Raw genomic sequence first — 21,880 nt, forward strand, 5'->3', positions numbered from 1 at the left:
AGGAGAATGTAGTAGGATGGTGCTGATTAGTTGCGCCGCTAGGAAACACCTTCTATTATCATCTATCCGTGTTTATTCCGATCGTCAAATCGGTCTTCTCGAGCACGTCCGAATTGTCACCGCTCTAGACATTTCTCTTACTCCCATGATGTGGTCTTTATCTTACTGCTATATTTCTAAGCATGCGAGTGGCATGCGTAACAGCAAGGCCATTACGTAGAGAAGCGTATTGCTTTTGCGGGTGCAGAATTAATGCACGGTAATTAGTTAAGTTTCTCTCACTTCGTTTGTTCAAGGGCTTAAGTACAGGGGAGGTATCGAGGTCATATATCATCAGGAGTCCGGAACAAGGAGAATCAGACCGAGCTCAACGGAGAATACAGCAATGAAAAAGGGGACTTCAAAGAAAAACATGTACAGGGTAATTGGGAGCGTCCCTTAACTCAAGCGGAGACAATATCCGCAAGGTCCGGGTGTCCAGCCGGAGACGCACCGTTGAGCTGATCGGGACTGCGGCCTGGAAGCCAGGCATCATGAAGAGGTAGAATCAGGCTCGGGTTGACGTACTTCTTCAGCCGCAGGCCAAGTTCTTGGCTGCCAATGCGGATGGGAAGCGCGTCACGATCCATACCCGATGAGGGCGAGAAGCTGGATGAAGGGGATGGTGAGACATCACCACCAACCTGGTCACGATTGATGCTCTTGAGAGCGATGAACTTCATCAACGGGTCATAGGTTCGTGCGAACCAATAGGAGAACCACACGGTGAAGCCAAGGAGAGGAACGAGCAGCAAAGAACGAGTGATAGCACCACGCAAGGCGAGTACTCCGATCATGGCCAGGTGGTACACAACTAGACCGACGAATAGCCGGTTGCAAATCATCGGCCACGCCCGACCGGTCGAGTGTTGCTGGTGGTCCATCGCATACAAGAGCTGATACTTGTAGATAAACTGGCCAATCGAAAAGTAGACCAGACCGAATAAGCAAATCAACCACGAGCTGGGGAAAACGCTGTAGACGATACAAATAATCAAAGCCAAAATGGTCTGCGGAATCGAGAAGCCATAACTGAACTTTGGAGGCGTTGCCAATTCGGCATATTCGCGGGGAGTTCGGGCTCCAAAGAATCGCAAGGGGTATAATGCAACGCTGCCAAACTCCAGCAGTCGGAAGGGGAACAATCCCAACCCTTGAAGAATGAGCAGATTAATATAGAACGGTGAAAAGCCCTCCAAGGAGGTGGCAAGGGCAAAGGCAATCGTAGTGGCATCTTTGAATGCATCACGCAGGTGCTCCCAGAAATCGTAGAATCCTGTGGCAGTACCAAAAACAGTGAAAAGCAGGAACAGGTTGAAGAAGGAAAAGAAAAAGTTCTTCGAAATAACGGAAAGTTCGATATCGCCACGAGACATCATGCCTTGGTTATTTGAGAGCCCTGTAAACCTAATTAGCATTCCATGGTTCTCTGAGAAGTTCTGCATCACCAGCACTGCACTTACATTCATAGACATATGGAACTGCGACTGTCAAGAGGGAGAAGGCCAAAGTTGGCAGACCAGTCGAAACCAAGGATTTCAAGATGGGATGCTCGGCCAATGTCTCCGCTAGAGAGGGTATAATCTTGTGTAGTGTACCCAGTTTCAGCAGAGTTGCGATTGGGAGCAACAGGACCGACCAAAAGATAGTGAGGAACCCGATGATCAGCGTGATAAGCCAGGACTGGGTCATGCGCCGAGAACGAGAGAGATACGTGTTTTTCCAGACGACATCCGCTGGTGCGGGAGCAAGCCGGGCAAACATTTGCATAGGATGCGGGTCGAGGGTAGCTTGAACAAGCATTTGAGAGGCGGCAATGGACTCCATAGTCACAAAGGCAATCTCCGTTGGGGGATACTCTTTCTCGCGGGCGGAGGTAATTTGCTCGTCGATTTTCCGCAGCTTCTCCTCATAGTAGTCGATTGCATCAATCATGCGGAAACGCAGTTTGAAGGGGCCGTACCAAATGCGGATCTTTGGTCGCTCGTGAAGATATCCAGAAAAATGATCCTGGTCAACTCCATCTAGCAACTGGGATCTCTCGTCGTCCTCCTCCAAGGTTAACTGAGCCCTGGTGTATTGAGGTTGACGGGTCAGAGGCAGTGTATTTCCATCCCTTCGTGGACGCTTGTATCCAAGATGTTTGGTCCAAGCGCGTTCCAACCCCCGAAGAATATTCATCCGCTCGTCAATGAGCCGGTCGAGTTCAGCCCACTTTCGACAGAGAGTGACGGACTCTACTTTGCCCACACGCAGTCCCTCCAGGAAGTCCTTGATCATCTCTTCGCTGGTCAAGTCCTGGGGAATTCCCGATAGGCGAACTGTGCGGTCGGTGGTTGTGGTCTGGTTTCCGAGGTAGGTTTGGCGAGTGCGAATGATCTTGTTTGTTTCCTGGAGGAGCATGTAGATGGCCAAGCCGCTGAAAATGTAGGGGAATAGAACATAGATCCAGATGTACCCAGGATCGGTCACAAGCTTGTCTTTGTCTTTGTCCTTGCCCAGCAGACCAATCGCGCTCATAGAGTCGTTGGTTGGTGGTGAAATATCGTCCCATCCAGGAACTCCCCATTTTCCGGTGTATGTGTGATGAAGTGGGAGTATGATAGTGACAGCGAAGGCAAATATGGATAAAAGTAAGCGAATCGCAAATTTGAAGAACGACAAAAACTATATAGCACGAGACCAGTTAGCAGCAGAATTGAAGGGTGGCGAGTAGCAGTAGCGGATCTCCTCCTACTCACCACGTATGCATCAAGGCCTGCGGAGTGCAAGACCTCCTCTTCTGTAATCCGATATAGTACAGGAATCCATCCAAAAAAGCTGTCGGGTAGCTCTGGTAGCCCCGACGCTGCGCAACGTTGTCGCCTCCGAGCGGCATATAGTTCCGTCCACTTTGGTCGCAGCACCTGTCCGTAGAATCAGGGTTAGCGACAAAACACGTATAATCCCGAGTATGAGTCCAAAGCCTACACAGAATGATACGAATGCGCCCAGTCCCAGCGCGAAACTGATCACAAATTGGGTATACAAATCCCGATACTGCGTCTGGTCTTCCCAATGCCGGCCTCGGTCCCCATCCTCAGGGTCACTGTCAAGGATGGTAAATAAGGCTGTAGCCGCCGATGCCGTGAATGACATTGTAGCCGAATCAAGCTGGCCCTTTGCACTTGGCGTGCTTTGGGGTGAATGGTGTATTTGCGGGGCGTGGAAGCTACCGGTCCATGGGGTGCGTTTGAGCGCAGGGATTCGAGGAAGCAGATAGCAAAGAATGCGATAGTGGGATTTGCTGGAACGTGAAAACAGGCTAGTTGAGAATGGCGAAGTCGAGTCGTATTTCGTCAGAAGCGCTGGGTTGCGAAAAAGGAGCTCCGAAGGCTTCCTTTTTGTTTTTGTCATGCGATGACGACGGCGGTGAAGGTTAGTCATCATTATGTCTGCACTAGCCGAATCGGGTAATCGACGTCAATTATGCACGTTATGCATTCTTCTCCATACGATCTACTTGTCTTGCCACCGAATGAGAGGATTTCAGATGGTATTTTCTAGCTCTCTGGTACATATTGACTGAAATTCACAGTGCTAAATTGGCCATAATGTGAGGCCATTGAGAGGGCCGAGGGCCTCATCGTTTGGGGAGGCTGAAAGCCACTCAAGAGTCTGTTACTCCCGCTTTGTATATCCCTACTGTAGGAGCTCTGGGTCGTAGAAGCCGGTTTGAATCCCATCAAATTTCCAAATGGTTTGCGTGGGCGATTATCAATACTGCCAGGCTACCACTTCGCACTTGCCTCCTCGCTGATCCGGGGATCGTTTGCAATCATGGGGGATGGGTAGGTAGCCCACAAAGATGGACCTTGACTGCATTAACACATGCGGTCATGAATATTGCCAGGAGCCTTTTGTCTTTGCCAGGATCTATACGAGCCGATCATGATTGAAAGTTCATAGAGTAGCCGCCAGTCTTAGGATCCTGGACAAAGTTGAAGTTATCCGTTGACAAGCCAAAGGGCTTCAGGATTCCGTTACCCAGCTGAATTCATTCAAAGTTAGCATCGCGCTCATTGTAAGACTAGGGACACCACTTACATCCTTCATCTTGGACATCATCTCCCCAATTTCCTTGTCCTTCGCCTCGTTGACTCGGGCAGGAAGCTCACGAAGCGCCCTCTGCACAATGCGCTTCTCGTCTGGTGGGAGGGTTTCCATTGAATTCAGAACTTGGTAGTCCTCAATAGCGCCCTGTAGATTGGCCCAACCGCCAAGATTGGATTTCGCCTTGGCACGTCGCATAAGAGATTTGGCGCGGATGCGTAGTACATTTGTACGCTGCGTGTCCAACTCCTTCAAGTGTGCCAGCTGTTTCTCCTCTGCCTCTGCATCTGCCGCAGATAATTCGACAACCGCTCCGCTCTCCTGTGTGGTGGTATTCGTCGCATTCGATTGATCCCCATCGCTTTGGTTTTTATCCGAGCCAGTCGTAGGAATAATCTTCTCCAATCGATCAAGAGATGCCGTCGCAGCGTCGATTGCAGCCTTCCAATCCTCTAGTTTCAAGTAGCAAGCAGCAATATTACTCCGGAGGACAGCAACGTCATAGTCGAGATAGTTTGGGCAGGACGAAAGCGCGCGGTCGTAGGAAGAGATGGCCTGGTCGTAGCATGCGGAGCTAAAAAGCTGGTTCGCTTCTTGTTTGATGGTTTGGGATTCTTTCAACAGTCGCTGCAGTCATTCGCGTCAGTACTGGTGCCTGTTCTTCAGCCGTCCGACCGTCATTCAAGGTCGACTTACAGCTTCCTCCTCGGCGGGGAATCGCGCATCGTGAAACTCATCCTCATCGCTATCGGCTCCGTCATCTGGCAAGGGTGGGTTTTTTGGGAGCTTCCGATCAGACTCGGGGCCCTCATGGCTAGTTCCAGCCATCTTGAACAAGAGGGTAAGCCAGCAAGAGCTCAATTTCGTGGTGCATGACGCAGGTCTCCGCGGGGGTGGTGGATATGAACGAAGCACGTGATTGCGAAGGTATGAGTGCTCTCCAACTACGATGACTATGGCCACATCAATAATGTATACTTTTTTGTCACTTGGCACTCCAGATGGCCAGTCTTCACTATTTTTCCTTCATGGTGAATTTCCAACTTCCATTCTTTTCAAGACCAGGCAGAAACATTGGCGGACCATATACTTAGTGCGTGCTGACAACCAAAATATAGATCTACGACGGATTGTCCCGCACGAACCTGCTGCTACCTACAAAGACAAGCTTAAGGTTAACCCTGGAATGGATCCATATGGGGGCCATTTCAGTGAGTCAATAAGCAAGAAATTAGCAAATCGAGCTAACTATCGTCCATGCCAGAGTCGAGTCATTCATAATTTGAGCCATGGGACAAACGACTTCAACAGACTCACCGCATATACCCTTGCATAAATACGTTCACCACTCCACAGAGAATGACCAATAACCTACGTCTATGGATATTTGGGTCGGGGACGCCGACCCTGGTCGATCCTCAGCGTGCTTGGCGTCGCATTTGGCATGGTTGCACAAACCCCACAGCCAATTGTAGGGGACGATCGTTAAACGGATGCGCGGGGCCGGGCGCAGCTTTATCAGCCCCAAATCAGCCCAATTGAAGACTGTGGTCTTGATCCAAGCTTCATAAATGAGCTGCACCGACATTGACTAGCTGTTGACTAAACTGCGACCGAGCGACGTTATTTTTCTTCCTAAAATCTGGTCTCTAGCTAATAATGTCGACCAAGCCAGACTCCCAGCCAACCATTCCTAAGGCCAAGCGATCGCAGGCTACGACGAAAGCCAAGAATGATCAAAAAAAACCTCCAGTAGATTTCCTCTGGATTAACGCCCAGGAGGAGGATCCCCGAGATCGCGATGCCTCCCGGGAGAAACAAGCCTTCATCCGGGCGAGGCATCATAGGTTGAAGAAAGAATCCCAGATGCGAAGCTTGAAAACATCGATGCAGCAACGACCAGCTGAGAGCGATTCCATACCATCTGAGGCAGCAAGCCGGGATCACACTTCCGATGACTCAAGTAGTCAAAAATCTCAAAATGATCGTTTCTTGATCACTCAGCCTCCCGTTCTGTGCCAATCTCTCGAGGCATGCATTTCGATGGCCTTTCCATACCTCTCTCGCCCAACTAATCAGAGTATGACGCTATATCTTCAACACTGTAAGTAACATGGCATCTTCGAAGCGATAGTCAAGGGTACTTTACATGTCGCCTGCTATATGACATTGGACCTAGAATCTGAACAATATCCGCTATAGACCAAGTTCACGCCACAAAATTATGCTTCCCGTTGGGAGATAACCAGATTACGTTTCGATATTTACAGATGGCACTCAATTATCCAGCCCTAGTGCAGATTCTCCTTTCCACAAGTGCCTTTCACCGGGCCACTGTACACTACGTCAGCGGTGCACCGCCTCAGATAATCCAGAGCTCGACGCAAGATGCCATTCGTTTGCGATCGGAAACAATCAAGTCGCTTCAGGGGATCCTGATCAAGCCTTACGAATTTTATTCCGAGGCCACACTCAGAGTTATTGCCCATATTATGTGTGTTGAGGTAACGCAGTCCTGTTGATCCATCCTTTGGTATTATGTGGTTCATACTGACTTTAGGACATCACTAGGCAGCCGAGGCAAATGTACTAGCAGTCCGCGCTCATGAAAAGGCTATCAAGAAAATCATTGATGCTCGGGGTGGACTAAACAATTTGGGATATGATGCACTTTCTATACTATACGTGTGAGTTATGCCAGCCGTGTTCATTGACTCTCTCCTTAAATTGGCGCCATCTAATCCACTCATCAGTTGCGACCTCATGAGAGGACTCATTAATGAACATCCCGTTCAACTAAATAAATCTTGGAAATGGGAGTTCAAAGTACACAGGGAGTGTTCTTTCCTTCGGGAAGACTTCGATATCAAGACGTTTGTTGGACGCCGTTTCTTCAATTCTCCTTGGTCCTCGGATCTCCATTCAGAACTCGTCTCGACTCTGCGCTCATTGCAAACGCTCGTGTCGTTATATGAGAATGTGAATTCCTCATCATGGAAACAGACACGCATGGACAATGATGGACTCCTTCTCTTAAATCACGAATTACTATCGCTGGCACACGACCGCTCCTTGCCTGCCTTCCAAGATACCCTCCGACTGGCAGTCTTGATATATACTGTGATTCGAATCCGTGGCTTCGGAGGGATGCCCTGTGCAGATATTTTCGTCGCTACCCTTCGAAAAAGTCTCCAAAAAAGCTTCGCCTCTCTCGAAACAACAGCCCCAGATCTACTCCTCTGGATCTTATTCATCGGCAGTCTGGCCTCAAGAGGACGAAACTGCCATACTTGGGTTTTGCAAAGCCTCCGTGAAGTCGCCACAGAACTTTCACTTGAGAAATGGGACTGTGCGGTTGTTGTTCTTCAGGAATACTTCTTCGTCTGCAGACCATCTGATGGAGCCGTGAAAGAAATGTGGAAGTCGGCGTTCCAACAAAGGTTAATGAGGGTTGTGGAGGAATGATCTGGATTATTTTGACTACTTCTGAAATTGGAAACACCGAACCTGGCCAACGCTGTTCCCATCCTGCAAATATCACACTGGCTGGCCAGATATTTTGCACGTGCAGCTTGTTTCCTCAGCTCCATCTTCAAAATTCTGGGATTAAATTGAGTACTACCCTTTCCATGGATGAAAAAAAAATTATATTCTTAAGTACATCTTAGCTTGGTACAGATAATGGAATGCAGAACTAAAGCCAGTATGTATTATTTCCCATTAACACGATCTTCCTCATCAGTAAAATCCTTCTCGGTGAATTTGACTCGGTTGTACACCAGCAGCTTGTAAACCATTCACTACCGAGTCTCCAAAACTATTAGGTCCACAAATGAAGAACTTGTTATCTTTGGGAACGGTTGCCCAGAATGCTGGCTTCACGCGCCCTTGGTGAAGAGTAACTTTCACATTTGGGCTGTTGATAACTCGCGTATCGAAATCAAAATCGTTTGTGAAGATTTCCAGTTCCACTTTGACTGTGGGAGGCATCTTTGCAAGTGATGGCTGGATTAACTGCAGCATAATCTCTGGCTCCCTTGTCGCCAGAACAAGGGATATATTGCCTTGGGCTGCAGGACCACGCTCTCCTAGCGCTTGAAGCATTGCGATGAATGGGGTTATTCCGATTCCTCCAGCTACCCATAATTCATTGACTTTTTCAGGACTCAAAGAAAAGTCGCCTGTGATGCCCACTATCCCGGCACGCACCGAGTTATCGAATTTGATCGGCTGTCCCCATCGAGTCAATGGATGATTTTTCAAAGCATCAAATAATGCGCCCGTCACTGCACCGCCGGGCATTTTGCGCATCGTGAGTTCGAACGATGTCATATTCTGCCCTTCATGTGCACTCGACACCGTCCATGTACGAACTCTATCGTCATTGATCGATTCAGGAGCCGAGTTTGCCATGTGTTGATACCGAGGAGGTCCCATCCAGTCCATGAAATCAAGCACGATGGCCTGACCAGGACGTATGTTGATCCCCGATGCGCCGGGCTTCGTAGCAACCTTGAACTTGAACACGGCCAAGTCAAAGGATAGTTGCACAGCCTCTTGAAGATATGCTTGATGGCCCTCGTAATCACTCGTTTCCGATTCCGTTTCTTCCACCAAATATTTGATTTTGGGGCTGTATGGGCTGCGTTCGACCGATGTCCTAGGCTGCTGTCGTACAGGTAGAGCATTTTTGACCAAGGTATAACCCGTTACTTTCACGGTTGTTAGGCTCGCATGTCTGGCCATGATTTTGAGCGCGGCTGGGCCGACATGGTTCTCGGCAGTCCCTGTCAAATAAAGAATGTCGCCCGTTGTGAAGGAAACGATGGTCAATCCTGCCAGTCCGCTGGATTCAATATTCCCCAGGCTGGTAACTAAACGGTTTCCGGAATAGTCTGGAATAACCACTGTGCGGCCATCGGATGGACGGACGCGCATGAAACCTGGTAAGCCGCTGCGGGCGTTCATTCCAGCGTGGGACGGATACATATCGGCAGTTCTTTTCTCTGACTTGTAGAAAGATGCTATGAAAGCCGTGTCGGCCTGGAGGATGAAGTCTACTACCTCATCTGGAAGTTTTTCGTGTGGGGAGAGTTGTTGATTTCGGTACGCAACAACAGGTCGTGTGTGCGGATAGGGGTCAAGTTTGCGAATATTGATATACTTTGGACAATTCCTGTCATTGGGTTAGCTAAGATCATATTCCAAAAGCTCGATCTCCATGTTCGGAACGTACCCAATAGTCTCCGTAACTGCTAGGTCAATTTCGTAATCAAATTCTGACACCTGCTGAACACCTCGTATATGCCCCGCAAACTTGTTGCGTCGCCGGGTCGAAAACTCAATACCCAGACCAGCAGTGAGAAATTTCTCAGAGGTGATATGATCGCGGCCTTTGAGGCTTTTCCATGTCCTAATAGCATCCAAAAGTGGGTCACCCTCCCACAGTCGCGCGAGGACGGAAAGGGTTCGCGCATCTGGGCTTTTGACAAAGCCTACCGACCCAGTCAACCCAGACACGATGGATGCCCAAGGACGGCCATGATCGTCCTGGATAGTAACGGGAATAAACGGAAGATTTGACGTATGGAATATCCGGTGTTGCGCAGGCATGAAGTTTCCAACGATAGACCAGTGATCCCTGACTGCATCGGCAAATCCGAGCTTGCGCTGGATCGCTAGCTCTCCAGGATGCCAGCCGTGTAGTGCTGTTATGGCCATTGAATCTGTCGTTCTGCTCTTGTGAGAATTGAGGATGGGGGAAGTTCAGGGTAGCAGTGTGTTATAAATGGCTATCTAGGCCGATTTGTATATTTCTTTCTCGATGACGATTGTTTCATTGTGGCTTTGACAAAGGGCAAGTACCCAGTGGCGACGCATCGTTCGGGTTGTGCCATCACGACGCTCGGGAGATACGGCTATCTGGCCGAAACTTAAAGTCTTTGGAATCATCGTCCCGTGGAATTTAGGCCAGCCAGGGCTCATGGTGGCTGACAAACACAGCCTCTTGGCGGTCATATTCTAGATGACAAGAATATTGTTTGGCTTTCGGGGTTTGCTTTTTGGAATCATTTCCATTAGTCGTCATGACTTCCTAGTATTGTGCACGGCCCATGCGACCCCGGGTAGAGCTTCAAACCCCGAAATACGTTCCTAGAGAAATCCGACCTTTCCATAGTGAGTCTAGCTTAGGTTGCCTGGCTGTTTTGAAACAAATTAGGTTCCTACGGGGTTTAAGCCTTATTCTAGACCCTCGTTTTTGCGATAACCACCAGAGTAACACCCCGGACATTTAGGCAACCCGAGTCGTCAGTCGGCCTCTCGATGGTCAAGCGTGTACGCACTAATAATGCGCGAATAGTTACAACCGGAGTGACATCATGCCGATTGGTAATTATTTCCCCGCGTCGCTCAAAGAAGTAGCTGATTACTTACGAAGTGTATGCGCTCGCTTACTATAAAGCTGACCTTTTCCACGGAGAATTGTCAATCTCACTTCACCCTAAACTCATATTCTACATGTGCAGCTAGTGGGCTTACTTATTTTGTTCGATCACCGCAACTTTCGGCTTACGAAAAACTCGATAAACACTGCAAGCAATCGATCATCATGACTTCGCGTGCGGTCTATCATTACCTTGATATTGCCCCTCTGGGCCGTGGTGAAGTTGTCAAGTGAGTTCTCACGTCTCGGCCTCCTCTAATAATTTCACAGTAATTACACAACTCATCAGAGCTATTTGCTTACCTATTTTCAAAGCCTTTTCCTGAAAGACACCGGCATCGAATTCAAAGAGGTTCTTTATCCGTATGATCATACTTGGCCCCAAAATAGCCAAATTCTCCAGCACCAGGGGACAACCAGGACGGGCCAACTGCCCGCACTCGAGTACCAAGGCATAATCTTAACCCAGGTGCGTAACACTAATTGAGTCACCGGTTTGTATCTATGGAAGGCTGAATTTAACGCTAGCACATCCCGATCCTGCGTTACCTCGCTCGAGACCTTGGTCGATATGACGGGGAAACCAACGCCGAGAAATACGCTGTTGACGCGGTAGCCGATATCTACATCGACTGGAGAGTGAGTGACCATCATCTCGGGCGTAAGCTTACTTTTCTAATTTGCCTGCAGTCTCGTTGGGTCGCCAACTTGAAAACGAAGGAGGATGCTTACAAGGATGATTTTGTCCCCAAGTACTACAACCTTCTGAGCCAGTACTACAGCGACCATGACGGCCCGTATCTCCTGGGTGACAAGGTCACCTATGCCGACTTTGCGGTCTATCAATCTATCGACAACGATCAGAGAACAGGCACCCTTCCGGTACGCCAACGAATTAGCCTTCATTCTTTGTTCCCAAAGTGATTTACTTATACTTTCTAGTCCATCCTCCCGGAGCCGCTCGTCAAGTTCAAGGAGACCTTCGAACAGCGACCTAATATCGCCAGTTACCTCAAAAGCCGAAAGCCAGTGCCTTGAGTTCTGCCTTCTGCCTCAATTCAACCAGTGTACAGAAAGCAGTCCTTAACGAGGGCTTGGCGGGGGAAGCATATCGACGCTGATCCAACGGATTTGAGGTTTTGAAGTCTCCCGCCTACAGCCCAAGTAATAATCCTGGGCAATTTCGCTTGAGATCTAGGAGTTGACGATGAAGATGGGCTGCACAGCTAAATTTCTTCCAATCGAAAGGGCAATATAACATTATCAATAAAGTCTATAAAATGAAGGAAACCCGGACACCACCAACACCGTACACATAGAAAAGAACCACCCGAAACGAACACATTCAACATCAAAACCATTATAGCACGTGAAGATCCTCTGCTTCTCGTCTCAACCAGTAGATGAAATCTAGGTAGCGGTATGTAAAGACTACGCCCAAGCACGTCACTCATGTCCAGGCCATAAAGAGCGCAAAAGCTCCAGATCCTGCGCCACGGCGGGACTCGTCCGGGCGGAGTCTTCCAAGAATCGCATCATTTCCTCATTCCAACGTTCCCAGCCGCTAGGTAACGTTTCACGGACCCGAGCACTGGGCGAATGCGCAATACAGTAGAAGAGGAGAATTTGTCCAAAGAACCTGTGACGGAACACGATTAGTTATACACTCGACTTCAAAATGATGAATTGCATGAGATAACCACTTACTGTGAACAAAATGCAAACTTGATAGGAATGCAACTCTTCATCTTTCGGAAGATGCCCTGCGTCACGGGCCAGTCCATCGCATTGTGCAATCCACTTTTGATTTGCTCGAGATCGTCATCCGTTAACAAGTTCGGGATGCGAAGTGCTTTGTAAAGATAGGGTCGGCCAATGTGGAACTTTGCGATCATGTATCGGCCGCGTAGCATGGCGTCGGTGACTGCTACCGCCGGTGATAGTGGACGGTTGGGATCTGCAGGGCGTGGGGTGACAAGGTTTGGAGATGCCGCGGAGGCAGGTGAGTGGTGGACAGATGACAAGTCGCCAGCTGGGGTCGAGTAGCATGGCTGGAGTTGCGCGTCGGTGAATTGAATGGCAGATGGGAGATTGTTGCGCCATTGCTCAAGCTGGTGATGGAGTTCAGTGTTGACTGCTGGGAGAGGGATTGTTCCCGAGTCGGCTGGATTGGCATATGTTAGCTAGGTACATGGTATTAGGAGGAGAAGGGAAACATACAATAGAAATAAAGGGAATGCCTGATACGAGTCAAGATGATGCGATGTGCCACCTGTGCGAGGAAGTGATACTGGAAATATGAATCGTCGACGACCGTAGACGAGGGATACCGAGTGGACGAGTAGCCAGTCGATTCGAAGGCGATGAATTTGGGAATAGGGACTTGCTCCTCGAGACGAGAGAGTCCACTCGGGGGAAGATGTAGTTCTTGGACTAGGATTGTCTCGTTCATGAGGCAGTTCCAATACACGCGAGATTTCATATCTCCCTCCCATTCATCAAAGCTTACGTCGTGGCTAGACGAGAGTCAGAAAGTGAAGGCTCCACTGTTGATGATACTGTAATACTCACTTGGTCAACATAGAGAGGCAACATGTCGCTGCACGGTGGATCATCGCCCAGGCATCCATTGGACGGGGAATCTGGCTGTAGTAGACACTGGTTGTAGTAAGCATGACATGATCCAAAGTCATGGTTGTGGAGATGAACGTACGAAGAAAGCAGGAAGAACTGGCAACTCTGGATATCATTGTTGCACATCAAAAAGCCAATCCGACGACGAGCTTCATTGAAGAACCGTAAGCCAGGCTGTTCTTCATAAACCACGTTCATCCACTCTGGTGGCTCAAAGCGATGACTCTGCGTTCCCGGAAGTGGATAGTTTCCTTCTTGATAGGCTAGCACGCCCAGGCAACCAAGCGCCAAAACATTCAGAACCAGACAGCTCTCCATGGTATAACCAAAGCCACTCTCGATAGCAGCGCCGAGGGTAAAAGAGAAAAAGAAGGATTTATCCATGATCGGAGTGAATGGATTGAACACGGCAAAGAACGCATCGGCCAAACCTTTTATCATGGCCAATGGCAAAACTTCCAGCCAGTGTTCCCCCGAGTGCAACGGGAATGGACTGGTGAACATGGGCAGGGGGGGACGCGTCGATTCCAGCTCGATCACGTAGTTCTTGCCCAGTAGCTCGTATGCCGAGAGAAGCTGCTCTGGAAGAATAGTGCGTGCACCCGGCCAAAGAATGACTCCGTGTTGACTGAATGAGATGGAGATACGACCAGAGGCATCCGGAGTGGACTCGTTCTGTTCCCAGTCAAAGTCATCTCCATCTCGGGCGGCTGGGGTGAAGCCAGGGGTCGCAGTGGACGGCATAATAGATGTATGCCGTCCTTCATCGCGACGACCGGGAGATGGATTCACCTCTTGCGAGCGGCCACCTACGTGGCGTAATTGGCCTTCTAGCGATTGGAGGTCGCTGAGGATAGATGATGGAATGTTCTCCAGCTTCGTCTCCAGTCGATGAAGAGTACTCATGATCATTGTGAGGGATTGATCCCGTCTGCGCCAATGATTAGCAACGTTAAATCTCAACATGACACCCCAATTGACAGTAAGGCAAGACTGACTTTGAAGATTTTCGTTCATTATACACACAATCCAGACCTAGGGACTTGCATAGCCCACACTTCGGTCGGGACTCGTCGCATCGTGTTTTCTTCAAGCGACACGTCTCACAAGCCTAGCCCATACATTAGCGCATTACTCCAGGGACAACATCTACACTCTTTTTCACCCCGCGGAACTCCGCAATGACATACCACCGTGGCAATGAAGTTCCGGGGCTTCTTGGTCTGACCCGCGGGTGGAGTCGGGTCATGATCCTGCTCGTCGGGCGAGAGCAGTTCATGAATGGGCAGCAGGCCATTGTGATCGGCCTCGGATGGCTGGCTGCCCCTGGACTCATCGAAAGAGCGCTTGCTCATGGTGCATCCTGGAGTCTAGCAGGCTGGGCCCCGATGGTTCGGAACTCCTTTGGGGGGAATCCTCGCGATGGGCTCGTCGCTTTTTTTTATCGCCGGTGGGGCCGCCGAGTCTCCGCCAATTGGAAGTCGCGCTGGTGTGATTCATCGACAGGGGAAGAGTTAGGCCCAATGGCAAGAATCAGGATTGCATTTGAGATGCAATTGAGGCTCTAGTGGAGGATCTAGGTCCTACTGTATGTACAGTAATTGGAGTTTGGAGAATCTCGATTTATCCAAGACAAAGTTGTACTACACAGTTATACACAACGTGACTCTGCATCTACGCTAGAGCTCTCCACAAGGAGATAGGCAATGAATAGACAGAGAATCCAGGATAAGAGCACAAAAAAGTGTCATAGACAGTGATAAAATATACACATATGACCCAACGCCAAAATTCGCTAATAAAACATCATAGCTAAACAGCCCTCAGGGGATATCCAAAAGTCATCAATTCATCAACAACCACGTCTCAAACGGCGTCCCTCGCGGTGTCAACTTCCCATCGCGACTGGTCGCGAAGAGCACAGGCTCAAAGTCCAACACCGAAGCGTACTGCTTAACAAGATGCCTCCAATAACAGGACTCCGCAGCAGGTGTCAGATACCGATCTCGGAAGGTTCGCACAGCATTCTCAGCAATGCGCTCTGCAACCTGTGGATTATCGATCAAAAAGTCCACTTTCCGAGGTAAATCTGCAAAGTCTTGTTCCACTTCGACATAGTTCGCGTCCGGACCGGACGATACCAAGGCTGCATGGTGCGCTTCACGCCAGATGAGCGGGTGCGAAATCATCACGGAGCGACAGTTGAGTAGATACTTGCCGCGACCGGAGAAACTGCGCCCCTCGGTATGAGCGACGAACATGTACCGACAGTGGTCTTCGATAGGGAGGAGGTTGAAGCGGATATCATTCTCGTCAGCCCAGTCGATCACTCGCACGCTTGCCCAGCTCCGGCTTTGGGCGGACTTGAGCAGTTTGCTGCGAACAGCCGGGTTGGTGGCGAGACTACCGCGCCAGACGAGCTGCTTCTTCTTATCCTGGAAACGCAGCCCTGGGACATATGATCCATCGGGAGCTGTTTCACCGTCGTCGATCGCGGCGATGCGGCGCCGCACTTCATGGTACGGTCCAATTTGGACCTCTGGCCACGCCCAGTATCCAAAGTCCGGCATCAACCAGACCGAGTCGTCTGCATCGCGTTTGGAATAAGCCCAGACTGGTCCTCTCCCCGTGGGATCATTGGCAAAATCCTCCGTGGTAAAAATGAATTCGATGCTCGGCAGAAGATGTCGGTCGGGGGTGGCCATCAAAGCACGATGGAGGGAGTTGAGTGTAGCACGGGCGCGCGAGGCTGTGACGGGCATTGGGGCATATTCGACAATGTAAAGCTATGTTTTGAAAGAGATGTTGGACAAAATGCTTCCAGTTGAGTAGGTTGAGGCACGCCAGCTAGCTGTGACTTACCTGACCTCGATCAATGATCGCCCGAACCATACCATCCTCCACCTCTCTCGAGTCCAGATCCTTGTATGTGATCATTGCTTCTTGTCTCAATAATGCAGACTTATCGGTCTCCACGAAGAGCTTTGGAAAAGCAAGCTGGCACTGCTCATCCGATAGGCCATGGTTCAAGGCATCGCGCTCAACAACAAACTCCCAGCTGCTGTTCGGCGGAGTGGGATATGTCTCCTGCGCACAGTGTGTTTGTGAGGATGATTCGAGACGAGCTGTCTTCAGGATGTATCTTGATGCCGCATCGCGTGAGGAACGTGTGCCGAAAATGAGGAATGCAAAAGCGACGATCGAGACGATGGCGCCCGTGGCCAGGAACCGGAATGAGGGTCTTTGGGCCAACATCTCGAGAAGAACGTAGTGGCCCGCGCTGCCCTGGCAGAAAAAGACGCGACCGGATCAGATTGCAATCTCCAAATTTGAGAGAATCAGATATCACTTGTCAGGTTCACTTGATTGTGAATCCTCTCTGTCTGATGTCAGTCGCACAGCTTTGGTGTCATCGGGATTGGCGATTGTTTCCAGGGCAACGCGGTGGCGGGACTTACCCACTGGTTAAGTACTATATCCATGAATTAGTAGATAGAATTAAGTATTTCAGTTTCCAAACATGATATCCACCATGCATGCTGTTTAATTTAGATACTTTCCAATATGATCATAGACCGCGTTCAAATATCGAGTATGATGATGTCCCTTGCCAGCCGCGGGGAAAACTACTCCTTATAGATGCACCAAATGGGCGAATGACTACTTCACTAGATCTGAGCATTCTAGTTCCATTTGACCAAACCACCGTAGAGACAATGCTATAGTGATGAGGTCTTGATGCGAAGATTTACCATATATGGAGCAAGAGGTTCTTTTGTTACTCGCTGGCCTGACTCCCTGCTCATAGTGCGGGGCTATCTACCTGCCCAGGGCGCTTACGACAATCTTTCGGCTTGCTCAGTCCCATCACACTTCCAACATTTCAATTCCTCGAGTGCCATCCACTTTTTCTCAAAATGGTCATCGCACCGTTACCGCAAAAGGGCATTGGTAGAGTCATGCCACAGAAACGCCCACAGCGCAAGCTAGAGAAACCAAAGCAGGCGCCTATCCAATTTTGCGATGCCCTTGGGAGAAAGTTCGTCTTTCCATATGAGATGGTTGCTACCTGGCCCGTAAGTACGCACTAAGCAAGTTCTTTCATACAATTTTCATCGTTCATTGTCCTTGCGATACGTTGCTGACAATCTGTCCTAGGGGTTTGAGACTCTGGTTCGAGAGGCGTTCATCCACATCAGCGTTATCGGACCGCACGTCTACAAAGGACACTACGATCTGATCGGCTCGGATGGCGAGGTCATCCTTCCATCCGTTTGGGAACATGTGGTGGTGCCGGGCATGTCGGTGTCGATGCACATGTGGCCTCTGCCAGAGCCAACGGAATCGGAAGACGAGGACGCAAAAACAGCGAATGCAGCGAACGACGCAGCGGCGCACCAGCCTGTGCATGCCAGAATGGATGCTGACGACCCACGCTGGGTACCTCCACCCAAGGTTGTACCTGACGGTTTTTTCAGCTTCCCTGATAGCCCGGAGATGGTAAACGACACGCACTCGCTAGATCTTGCGCTCTTCGAACTTCAGTTTGATAACAACATCCAGACTGCACAAGTGACCATTTCGTGTGATTTGAGTCCGACTCCTGGCAGCGATGCTGCCAATGCTGAGTGGAAAGTTGGCTTTTTCCGTCGGTCTTCCGTAGGACTTGTGGAAGGCGACGTCCTAGATGGTTCTGGCTTCGATATGACCGGAGCCCAGCAGACGGTTTTAGAAGTGAAGGACTCAGAAAGATATGGTGTGGCTATTCTGCTACGGCGCCAACGAACCGAACAGGAAGCTCCATTCCCTGTGGTTTTTGACATGGCTTATATACATCACGGCGGTTACGGAGGGGAGGGGCAGGTATCGCAAAATATCCTGCCCAAAATATCAGAGAGCAGCGCCTGGACACCTCTGTCATGGGCAGCGGCAAACGGATGGGAGGACTGCGTAAAAGTGCTAGTTGAAGAAAAGGGGATCACACAACTCGATCATAATGGAAGATCGGCTCTTTCTTGGGCCGCGGGTAGTGGACAAGCGGTGGTTACCCAGCTGCTTTTTGATAAACCGGGCATACAAGTCGACGAGGTGGATATCGACGGCAGGACGCCATTATCTTGGGCTGCAGAGAATGGTCATGTGAATACTATCAACCTGCTATTAGCTCAAGCAACGGTCAACAGTAACCGGCCAGATTGCCAGGGGCGAATACCACTTTCATGGGCAGCTGGAAACGGGCACGTCGATGCTGTGATGACCTTGATAAGTCACACGAAAAGGAATGATCCGATAGTCTCCGCTACCATGAGCGAAAAAGCCGATTTCGATTTTGACAGCAGTCCCCTCTTCTGGGCAGCTAAACATGAGCAGGAGAGTACCTTGCGGATCTTGATGGACGAAGAAGTTCTACTACCTGAGATATACAAACAGCCCGCCGGGTTGCCATTGACAGACTTTTATCTGCACAAAGCTGCCCAAAGGGGGTGGTGTATCTTTACAAAGCTGCTCATTGAGAAGAAAGTCCAAATAGACTCCATCAATCCGGACTGCGACGATCGCACACCTCTCTGTGTCGCTGCAGAGCAAGGGCGTGCAGAGGTCGTGGAGACTCTGCTTAAGGCTGGAGCGGCACACAACCACCAAACTACCAAAGCTCGAGACACTCCCCTTGGACTAGCCATTCGATCTGGGCACGAGGCCGCTGTCCAAGTGCTTCTTAACGCCGGGGCCAGCGTTCAATTGCGGAACGCCAATGGAGAGGCAGCAGTGGACCTGGCTAACCACCATCCAATCCTCTTCCACATGGTTGCCGCCGTAGATAACATCGAGAGACTTGCGGAAACGGAGGATAATCACCTTCACTCCAACATTGACCATGAATTCAAAGCTACCGTCATCGACTTTGTATCCGTTTCTGGTATCCTGACGCCTTGCGCTGTAGAAATTGCTGTGGATGAACTACTGAAATCCCCTTGGGTTTCTACTGCTCCAGCAAATTCCTCCACCTCCTTTCGATGGTTGCATCTTCCGGTAAATAATGTAAGTCAACTACCCCATATTGTAGATCACGAGCTAACTATTTTCAGATGCGATGGATTGAGGTAAGAAAGGGCAATTCCCTGCCTCTGCCTCTACGTATTAAGCTAACTAGCGACAGCTTTTGATGGCCCGACTATACAATAACCCAGCTTCTGCTTATAGAGTGCTCAAACCCGAGCGCTGGGTTAATCGACAACATCATGGTGCCACTGGAGTTCACCATGCTCGTTTTATGCGGCCGCAGTGTCAGGCGTTTCCAAGTGCCGCACTCTGTAAGCGATCTTATTTACCATGCATATTGCCTCCGTGTCTAACATAGTCGACAGGGGCCCCGGATGGGGAAGGGACGGACTATCACACGGACCTAGTGTTGTTTGTATGACTCCTTCCGAGAACGACCAAGACAGATACTTACATACAGGACAGATGCCCTTCCTTCATTGGGATTTAGAAGAAATGCACTCCAACCGCGAAGAATTTGCCAACACCTTCCCTCAAAAGCCCAACATGAATGAAACGCTTACCCGGGACCAAAAGCTGCTGAAAGCGTATCTCACTGATGAGCATCCTTTGCATATCCGGCGTACTCTCGATCAGTACTACTATCATACTGTTACAGATACTTCAAGGAGAGACCAAGATCAGGTTCTCGGTCGCTATCAAAAGGAAAATGGGCTGAAACCAAACATCCTTACTATGGTCGATCAGCTGTGGCTCTGGGTGCTGAAGGGAGAACAAGGCAAGCCCGACACCGTCGTCAGCTGTTTTCCGGTTCTTGAAGCAGCAGATCCAGACAAACAAGGATTGACAAATGTTTTGCGCTGTGTGAAGCTGCGACTCATCGATGAGCCCGCGTCTGTTCAAAACGCTTACGATCTGGCAGGGCTTATAGCCGCTACTTGCTCCAGGATCTACCTCGACCGGGCAAGTACCCTGAGTTTCGGAGAAATCAAATCGACGCTCCAGTTTTCTGAACTCTACGAGACGGAAATTAGCGACATAGTATGTCTCTACCCACTCCGTTCTGGTAGGTTTCAAAGCTAACTACATTCCTGTAAAAGATTCAAGAGGAGGGTGTCGTATTTGGCAAGTTCACCAAACTCGAGAAGGAAAACTTGGAAAATATACAGCGCGAGATCGTCCTAATCTCCAGGATCAAATCGATCCTCGATGAGCTGAATATTATGGCCATTCTGTTTAATGAGCAGCGCAACATGCTCAAGGCCATGGACGGAGTCGTCAAGTTTATTTCAGCCTTTGAAACTGCAGACTCGGACAGCCAGTCGAGCAATATCAGCGACGCAACTTCGGACCCAGACGAAACCGCGAAAGCAGAAGATGTGTACGCAGGTCAACGCGCAACAGTGGTTTGGGGAGCCCGAAACGACTCAGATGACTTCAGTCTACCGTTGGCCATGGTCAAAGCCAGCATCGACGATATCAATGCAATGTTTGAGCGTGCCGAGAGGGCCAGCCAGTCGGTACATAGTCTATCCCATTCGTGGTATATCCTCTGAGGCTCTCGCTGACCACACCCCCAGATTAATCTCCTGGTAGACCTTAAATTGAAGCAGAACAGTGTGATGGACGCGCAGGAGTCGCTCAAGATGACCAGAGAAACAACAAATCAAGGACGCACTGTCCTTATTTTCACCCTCACTACTATCGTCTTCGTAAGTGTAGCTTCTCCCTCATCTATGGCTGAGATTGACTCGTTGCAGCTCCCATTGTCGTTTATGACTTCGTTCTTCACTCTCGACATCAGCCAATTCCGCACTAATGCTGAGGGAAAGCTTGACCTAGGTTACGTCTCATATATCGTCTGTAAGTGCATGGCCATTATCCTTCTAAATACTTCTCTTTCGTAGAAAGCCCAGTAGCTTACCTACAGTCCTTTGTAGTCCCCATTTCCAGCCTCATATCGGCACTCCTCATCTGGATCGCTTTTAGAATCGAGTACATCGACGCGGTCTGGATTTGGACGACATCGATTATGGGACATATACTAGGCAAGGTAAAAAGTCCCACGACAAAGAAACGAGATGCAACTCGCTATGTGCCCACTGGTTTATCGGAATCTATCACCAGATTATCGGAACCTATACGTATGGTCAGACGCGATACAGACTTGGAGGCGCAAGGTGGGAGCCGTGTGCCTACTGTTACCGGATCATTCATGCAGCCGGCGAAATAAGATTCGAAGTTTAAATGCGATTCTAGATCAACATTTGGTGGTCGAGAGTCATCAAATCACCATTTACAGAGTTTACATAACCCAAATTCATCGTGAGCCCTAGTAACTTCGAGTGGGGAGGACCCGGGGCGGGGCAATTACCCCGACGGGCTCGAAAAGCTTGGGTACAGACAGGGAAACACCCCAGATTTAGTTCCAAGTAGCTGCGACTACTTTTAACCACAAGGGCTGAAAAACAAGTTGTATAGTCATGTAGGGAGGTTTGAACCGAGTGTTCATTCATAGTATTTTGAGAATGTTAGAAGCATCATACATCAATCCCACCGGTTTGAAGATACTTATAGAGAAAAATACCATTATATCCACAAAAGGACCACTCTATTGGAATCTCCTGTGTATCTCATGAAAGGGGTTCATCAATAGTCAAGAGAAAAAGA

At 49.5% G+C, this 21,880-nt stretch overlaps 8 protein-coding genes across 8 annotated transcripts; 3 read left to right on the forward strand and 5 right to left on the reverse strand.

The window, feature by feature from the left end:
* Positions 1-443: 443 nt before the first annotated feature.
* N7496_009031 (putative DUF221 domain protein) lies at positions 444-3,177 on the reverse strand (the record flags this gene model as incomplete). The annotated part of the gene is made up of 4 exons (XM_056701950.1): positions 444-1,438; positions 1,503-2,706; positions 2,781-2,945; positions 3,022-3,177. 4 exons carry the CDS (start codon positions 3,175-3,177, stop codon positions 444-446), a joined length of 2,520 nt encoding a protein of 839 aa, XP_056554013.1.
* Positions 3,178-3,967: 790 nt separating this feature from the next.
* On the reverse strand, positions 3,968-4,959 carry N7496_009032 (uncharacterized protein; the record flags this gene model as incomplete). The annotated part of the gene is made up of 3 exons (XM_056701951.1): positions 3,968-4,069; positions 4,126-4,758; positions 4,828-4,959. 3 exons carry the CDS (start codon positions 4,957-4,959, stop codon positions 3,968-3,970), a joined length of 867 nt encoding a protein of 288 aa, XP_056554014.1.
* Positions 4,960-5,790: 831 nt separating this feature from the next.
* Positions 5,791-7,596, forward strand: N7496_009033 (uncharacterized protein; the record flags this gene model as incomplete). Its single annotated transcript, XM_056701952.1, has 4 exons — positions 5,791-6,235; positions 6,334-6,635; positions 6,703-6,818; positions 6,885-7,596. 4 exons carry the CDS (start codon positions 5,791-5,793, stop codon positions 7,594-7,596), a joined length of 1,575 nt encoding a protein of 524 aa, XP_056554015.1.
* A 273-nt stretch (positions 7,597-7,869) lies between these two features.
* Positions 7,870-9,852, reverse strand: N7496_009034 (putative oxidoreductase, FAD-binding; the record flags this gene model as incomplete). The annotated part of the gene is made up of 2 exons (XM_056701953.1): positions 7,870-9,307; positions 9,368-9,852. The coding sequence occupies 2 exons, from the start codon at positions 9,850-9,852 to the stop codon at positions 7,870-7,872; spliced, it is 1,923 nt and encodes a 640-aa protein (XP_056554016.1).
* Positions 9,853-10,741: 889 nt separating this feature from the next.
* N7496_009035 (glutathione S-transferase) lies at positions 10,742-11,614 on the forward strand (the record flags this gene model as incomplete). The annotated part of the gene is made up of 5 exons (XM_056701954.1): positions 10,742-10,806; positions 10,892-11,045; positions 11,105-11,215; positions 11,267-11,458; positions 11,519-11,614. 5 exons carry the CDS (start codon positions 10,742-10,744, stop codon positions 11,612-11,614), a joined length of 618 nt encoding a protein of 205 aa, XP_056554017.1.
* Positions 11,615-12,022: 408 nt separating this feature from the next.
* Positions 12,023-14,565, reverse strand: N7496_009036 (uncharacterized protein; the record flags this gene model as incomplete). The annotated part of the gene is made up of 7 exons (XM_056701955.1): positions 12,023-12,215; positions 12,284-12,740; positions 12,797-13,092; positions 13,148-13,234; positions 13,290-14,141; positions 14,209-14,321; positions 14,401-14,565. 7 exons carry the CDS (start codon positions 14,563-14,565, stop codon positions 12,023-12,025), a joined length of 2,163 nt encoding a protein of 720 aa, XP_056554018.1.
* Positions 14,566-15,054: 489 nt separating this feature from the next.
* Positions 15,055-16,465, reverse strand: N7496_009037 (uncharacterized protein; the record flags this gene model as incomplete). The annotated part of the gene is made up of 2 exons (XM_056701956.1): positions 15,055-15,996; positions 16,073-16,465. The coding sequence occupies 2 exons, from the start codon at positions 16,463-16,465 to the stop codon at positions 15,055-15,057; spliced, it is 1,335 nt and encodes a 444-aa protein (XP_056554019.1).
* Positions 16,466-17,127: 662 nt separating this feature from the next.
* Positions 17,128-21,443, forward strand: N7496_009038 (ankyrin repeat domain-containing protein; the record flags this gene model as incomplete). The annotated part of the gene is made up of 10 exons (XM_056701957.1): positions 17,128-17,286; positions 17,369-19,249; positions 19,297-19,311; positions 19,368-19,521; positions 19,576-19,625; positions 19,676-20,251; positions 20,311-20,730; positions 20,791-20,922; positions 20,971-21,073; positions 21,151-21,443. The coding sequence occupies 10 exons, from the start codon at positions 17,128-17,130 to the stop codon at positions 21,441-21,443; spliced, it is 3,783 nt and encodes a 1,260-aa protein (XP_056554020.1).
* Positions 21,444-21,880: the final 437 nt, after the last annotated feature.

The sequence above is a fragment of the Penicillium cataractarum genome (assembly GCF_028827025.1).
Source record: "Penicillium cataractarum strain IBT 29864 chromosome Unknown utg000007l, whole genome shotgun sequence".
NCBI lineage: Eukaryota > Fungi > Ascomycota > Eurotiomycetes > Eurotiales > Aspergillaceae > Penicillium > Penicillium cataractarum.